Raw genomic sequence first — 6,546 nt, 5'->3', positions numbered from 1 at the left:
TAAGTTATATGTATATAGCATGGTAATTTTGTGCCCCGCAGACATAATAGCATACGTACAAATATTATGATAATATATGCAACATGGACATGATAACTTACGTACAAATACCACGGTAAGTTTGGTCAATGGAAAAGTTTGTTCGAACACACCTCGGTAACTTCTGTATAAATTGCATGGTAGCCTACGTACCACAAATCTGATAACATACATACAAACACCGTGATAACATTGTCCCACAGAAATAAAAGTTGTTGCAACGTGCCTCTGATAACTTCTGTCTAAATAACATGATAATATGTGCACCACAGACCTGATAACCTCGGTACAAATACCACGGTGCTTTTGAACCATGAAACGAGTTTGTTCAAACACACCCCGGTAACTTCTGTGTAAATTACATGATAACTTACATACCACAGACCTGATAACTTATGTGTAAATAGCATGGTAATATCCGCAATAGCATGGTAATATCCGCACATTAGAGCTGATAACTCACTTCCAAACAACGCGGTAATTTTTGACCTAGTTAGAACTTGTTGAGAAACATACCCCGTAACGCCTATGTAAATAGAATGATAATATATGCACAATAGAGATGATAACTCACGTATAAAAATAACGATAACTTTTGACCCCAAGATAAAAGTTGTTCAAAAATATATCTCGTTAACTTATGCGAAATAGCATGGTTATATACGCACAACAAAGCTGATAATTCACGTACAAACACCATGATAACTTTTGACCCCGAGATAAAAGTAGTGAAAAACATACAACTAGTAACTTTTGTGTAAATAGCATGATAATATGCGCAAAGCAGAGTTGATAACTTACTTAGCCACTACAACACGCCGGGGAGGAGGACGTACATGAGAGCTGATAACTCATATACAAATATCGTGGTAATTTTTTGGCCGAGGGAATGAAAATTGTTTAAAAAACATACCCGATAACTTTTGTGCAACATGGTAATATACACAACAAAGCTGATAACTCACTTCAAACATCATAATCTCTTGTTGACCCTGAGATAAAAGTTTGTTGAAAACATACCCTGAAAACTTTTGTGTAAATGACACGGTAACTTATGTATGACAGATGTGATAACTTACGTAGCCCAGATGTGGTAACTTTTGGTCCGAGAAAAAAGTCATCAGAACATATCAACATGGGATCTAATTTCGAAGATCTCGTCGAAACGATATTTTTTGTGAAAACAGTTTTTCAATCGGAGCGACGGTTGAGCTACAAAACATTTTGAAGTTTGAAAAAAAGAAGAATCTAGGATGACATCAGCATTTCCTCCTTTAGTGCATATATGGATGTAATTAGAGGGAGGAGTGCACGTGAAAGAAAAATTAGCAATTCTAATGCATGCATGTATATAATTAGAGTGAAGTAAGGATCGTCTTGCCTATTGCTAAAAATCCGAACGTTTGATAGTAATAAAAGTACAAAAAAGAATGAATTAACGATAACAATGGCTTAGTGGGCTGGTAGCTTAAGCAGGCCACACGATTGTCCTTCATATATTTGCAGAATTGAGCCCAACGACAGCTCAGCTAGAGGACGGTTTTTTTTTTTCTGTCGAATACACACAAATATACTCTCTCTGTATCACAATACTTGTCGTTGGGGAATTTGTACAGGGTTTCCTGATGACAAGTATTTGGGTACAGAGTGAGTATTTAAGAGAGAAACGGTTTGAGAGCCCCCCACCTGGGCGATAACAACAAGAACACACCCAAGTCCACCCTTACAACACGGACAAGATTACTCCTCACGCCTAACCCACAAGGACAACTCCTTAAAGAATCGGTCAAGGTCGCCTTTGAGCAGTCCAGCTTTGCTTCCAGGCCCTTGCTTCTGACAGTATTCTCATGCCTATACTCTCCAAAGATGTCGATGACGGTAATTTAACTGGAACTGTGGTACGTAGTACTCCCTCCTTCTCGGTTTATAGGGCTTATCTCAAAATTTTAGTTTTTTCATTTTATAAGGCTCAATTTGGTTGTTCCCCACCATATGTTCAGATTTTAAGGTGCATTAAATCATTGCATGCAAGTATTAGGAGAAAATTGACCAATGCATGTACTTTATAAATGCAAGCATTGCAATTAATGCAATTATAAACATAATTTTTTGAGAAAAACAAGAGCATTAATTAGGTGGTTTTGCAAACTACAAAAAGTATTCCACCACTCACCATCTACCTTGGTTGGTGAGATTTTTGAATTGAGCCCTATAAACCGGAAAGGAGGGAGTAGCTAGCTAGAATGCCTTCAAATCGAGAAGGGCAATCAGATATGCGAAGAGGAGCCTTAACTTCCGTGTAGGAACAAGGGGATGATTGGCTCCATCTAGTCTAGATTTATAATTGGCTTCACTATGATACAGTGAAGGTGCATCACGTGGCCGACCTAGCTAAGAATTTTCAGCGGATTTCTAGCATGTCGATCTTGCAAGTGCCATTCAAAATTATTCCTCCGGGAGATGAGACACACTCCATCCATCGATCCCATCTAACCACCCCTAGCTAATTAATATCCGCCATCAAGCTGCCACTCAACTCCTAGATGCCATCTGAAACTATTCCAAAATCCGTTAAGCATATCCAGGTCTCCATTCTTCATAATATCCTACTTGATCTTGATTAGCAAACTATGCCCGACAATATATACATTAACAAGTGGATTTGTACTAATCTTCTGGTTTCTCCATCCAAGGAATCAATCGAGCAGCCAATCGATCCGCTTCACCGAAAAAACAATCCGAGTCCGGTCAGCTCTTTGCGTGCCCGCCCGCCCTTAATTGCATACACATGTATACTAGTTTGGTAACATGTCGCCGTTGGTTAGGTGCAAATGCGTGTGCACGAAAGCCCCAGGAAAGTGACACCGTAAGATTAGCTCTTCTGACTTGTACCCCTCAACAATAAAAAAAAAAGCTTTTCTGACTTGTAGCTTCAAGCCATGCGACTTGCACATGTTGATCCACGTTTGTAAGCAACGTACGTCCTGCTAGCTGCGACTTGTGGATCAGATCGAGCTATGCGGCTAGCAAATTGCATCGGACACATTTGACCGAGGACCGACCGATTATAAATACCTTTGCAGCGCTTTGCTTGAGGAAGCCACACGACACCCTTTAGTACCTGGAAATCCTATAGCTCCATCCATCTGCTGCAGAGTGAGAAAGATGGCGTCCAGAGCAGCAGCGGCCCTCGTCGTCGTGGCCTTGGCCTGCGCCGCCGTCCATTCGGCAGCGGCGGGGCTCTCGCCGGACTTCCACGCGGTGTCCTGCCCGGACCTGGAACACATCGTCAAGTACCACGTTGCCGAGGCCTTCCGCAAAGACGTCGGCGTCGCCCCCGCCCTCATCCGCATCCTCTTCCACGACTGCTTCCCGCAGGTACGTATACGGCACAAGTATACAATTTTCGTATGGTTGTGCGTACGTGACTAAGTGAACATATGTATGTATGTATGACACTTGTTACGATCCTCCAAAAAGAAAGTATGACGCTTGTTACTTACTGTATTTACTGTTGTTGCAGGGCTGCGACGCCTCGGTGCTCCTAACCGGGAATAACAGCGAGCAGGGGATGGGGCCCAACCTGACGCTCCGGCCGGTGGCGCTCAACCTCATCGAGAGCATCCGCGCCGCCGTGCACCGCGCCTGCGGCCGGACCGTCTCCTGCGCCGACCTCACCGTCCTTGCTACCCGCGACTCCCTCGTGCTGGTACGCTACGTACCCTAGACCTTCGTGCCTGCCATGCAGCACGCAACGGCCATCAATCCAAATCCGAGTCTTCAGATTGGATGGTTATTCCTGGCGTACGTCGACATAGAGATTTACTGACGACTAACATATACGTCTACGTGGTGGATGTAGGCTGGCGGACCCCACTTCGACGTGGCTCTGGGCCGACGTGACGCGCTAGCCCCAGCGTCGCAGGACCTCGTCTTCACCCTACCGGCGCCATCCTTCACCGTGCCGGAACTCCTCAAGTCCTTCGGCGACCGGAACCTCGACAAGGCGGACCTGGTGTCCCTCTCTGGCGCGCACACCTTCGGCATCGCCCACTGCTCCTCCTTTTCCGACCGCTTCACGCCGGACGTCGATACCAACCCGGCAATCGACCCCAATTTCGCCGCCAAGTTAAAGGCCAAGTGTGCCAAGGACGTGCCTGCGGGCACTGTCAACCAGACACTCGATGTGCGTACGCCGGACGTGTTCGACAACAAGTACTACTTTGATCTCATCGCCAAGCAGGGCCTGTTCAAGTCGGACCAGGGCCTCATCGTCCACCCCGACACCACGCGTATGGCGACGCGGTTCTCACTCAACCAGGGGGCGTTCTTCGAGCAGTTCGCCAAGTCCATGGTGAAGATGAGCAACATGGACTTGCTCACCGGCAGCCAGGGCGAGATCCGGTTCAACTGCGCCGTCCCCAACAGCCGTGTCGAGGGTATTGAGACCGCCAGCGACGAGGGCCATGCCGCCGCCATGTAAGCGATTGGTTAGTCGCCGTGCTTGCTGAAGTGTGTGAGCGTGTGTGTGCTACAATCGTCTCATGGTGCTAGTGGTTTTGTGTAGTTGTGGTGTTGTAATAAAATGAGTGATCAGACATCATGCCCCAAGTATAGGAGTCCTACCATATCAGTGTGATCACCATACATCGTAAAATATGTCTTTGGCTATGGTTCCAGAAATGCTACCTCGGTCACAGTCATCCTGTTTCCTGTCACTACATGATGGTCAATGCAGCATAAGGCCACAAACGAATGCTACCAAAACTTACCATTTCAAGTGTAACCAACGGTGTATAGATATGATATACTTCCTAGTATAAAGTTGAGTCACTTATTTTGGGACGGAAAGAGTAGAAAATTGGTGTACCACACTGGAGTGAAAGGGCTGCTCCGGCGGTACAGACGGACGTTGCAGATCAATCTTAGCAGAAATCGGACGGACATACTAATCGCCGATGGCCTGGCGAGTAAGGCGCGGTGGAGGTCGAGAAGACATGCTACCTAGAAAACCTGTCGCGCCCACAATACTTAAATCATTTATTTTGTAGCTAAGCAAACAACAATGAATTGCTGTGCGTTGCAGCGGAAATGTCATACAACTCCTCTAGCTGGCTACAAAAACTTCAAACCATTGCGAGCCTTGGATTTATAGTGTAGGAACGCACACGTATCCGTGACTAAGACTGACGCGGCCCATTGAAGGCTTAGCTAGCGTCAACGTTTTTTTCTTCTCATTTCCCTTTTTTTTACCGATGGTGAAAAAACTGGTTACCGAGAAATACGGGAAATCTCATGTTTAATCGTCCAAAAAAATTGAACAAAATTTTATATCAAACTTTGTTAGGAATGGAGTAAATCTATTTAGGCCTTCACTGGGCCGTGTCAGTAGGAACCTGTTTTTGCCTAACTTTCGAGTTCGAGCCCTTGAAGCTGCTGCCAATTTTTTGCATTGTTTTTCCTAGTAGGACCACTAGGCAGTACGTAAGAGTAAAAAACTTTGCAAAAAATCACAGGCACGGGATCCATTGTTTATATTGTTCTTCCTCGTATGGCCCCTTGATAGGGGGCGTATAGACCTTTGCAAAAAAAAAAATCACAGGCACGGGACCCATTTTTACATTGTTCTTCCTCATAGGGACACTTGGCTGTGAGAGTAAAATTCGTTGCAAAAGAATCACAGACACGGGGCCAATGTGAGAGATTGGTTAGTCGCCGATGCTTGTTGAAGCGTGCGTGCGCGCGCACTCTGTGTCGTGTCATGGTGCTAGTGCTTTTGTATAATTGTGGATTTGGGGTGTTGTAATAAAATGAGTGACTGATTCTCCTACCATGCATGGGAGGTTGTGCCCATTTGGATAACAGTGTTTTCATTATACGCAGTAAAATTTGGCTCACCAATAATATCAGAAAAATGTTACCTTGTCACTATCACCCCAATTGCTTTCAGTGTCATTGTACAATGGTCAATAAAGCCAAAACAAGCCCACAAATGCTAGCTAAACTTGCCATTTCAAGCATATGGAGTTAAATGATAAGACGAAGGGGATAAGATGTCGTCCTGCCTAGAAAATCTGTGGTGATCACGACAATTGTTTACTTTGAAGAAATAAAATCAAGGAATTGGTGTGCCTTGCAACAGAGTAGCATCCACGTCTTCTAGTGACAACAACTAAAAGCCATTGCAGCGAAATTAAGAAAAAGAGCTAGCACTTGACTTTTTAGTGTAGGAATGCACACATCCCGGTATCTGGAGGACATCCTTGAGTTATACAAAAAATATATAAAATATAGAGGGCCAACTCAACTATCCTCACCAGATCACAAAATCCAATAATGTGGGCGCTCTTGCGATGAGGATGCCGAGGCCCTGGAATAGCTTCCACAGTCCTTGTAGGAACGCCAAATCTATCACAATCTATTTGCATACGTATATCCAACCATTCATTAATATCAATATACATATTTGTATACAAACAAATGCAATTACCATGATTGACGAGTCAA

The 6,546-nt window shown here is 44.6% G+C and overlaps 1 protein-coding gene across 1 annotated transcript; it reads left to right on the top strand.

Moving 5' to 3' along the window:
• The first annotated feature begins 3,128 nt into the window (after positions 1–3,128).
• On the top strand, positions 3,129–4,757 carry LOC123050787 (peroxidase 12). The gene is made up of 3 exons (XM_044473521.1): positions 3,129–3,417; positions 3,563–3,748; positions 3,902–4,757. Exons 1-3 carry the CDS (start codon positions 3,205–3,207, stop codon positions 4,520–4,522), a joined length of 1,020 nt encoding a protein of 339 aa, XP_044329456.1. The 5' UTR covers positions 3,129–3,204; the 3' UTR covers positions 4,523–4,757.
• The last annotated feature ends 1,789 nt before the right edge of the window (positions 4,758–6,546 follow it).

The sequence above is a fragment of the Triticum aestivum genome, chromosome 2D (assembly GCF_018294505.1).
Source record: "Triticum aestivum cultivar Chinese Spring chromosome 2D, IWGSC CS RefSeq v2.1, whole genome shotgun sequence".
Taxonomy (NCBI): Eukaryota; Viridiplantae; Streptophyta; class Magnoliopsida; order Poales; family Poaceae; genus Triticum; species Triticum aestivum.
Note: the sequence above shows the minus strand (reverse complement) of the source record. Positions and strands in the feature narration are given on the sequence as shown.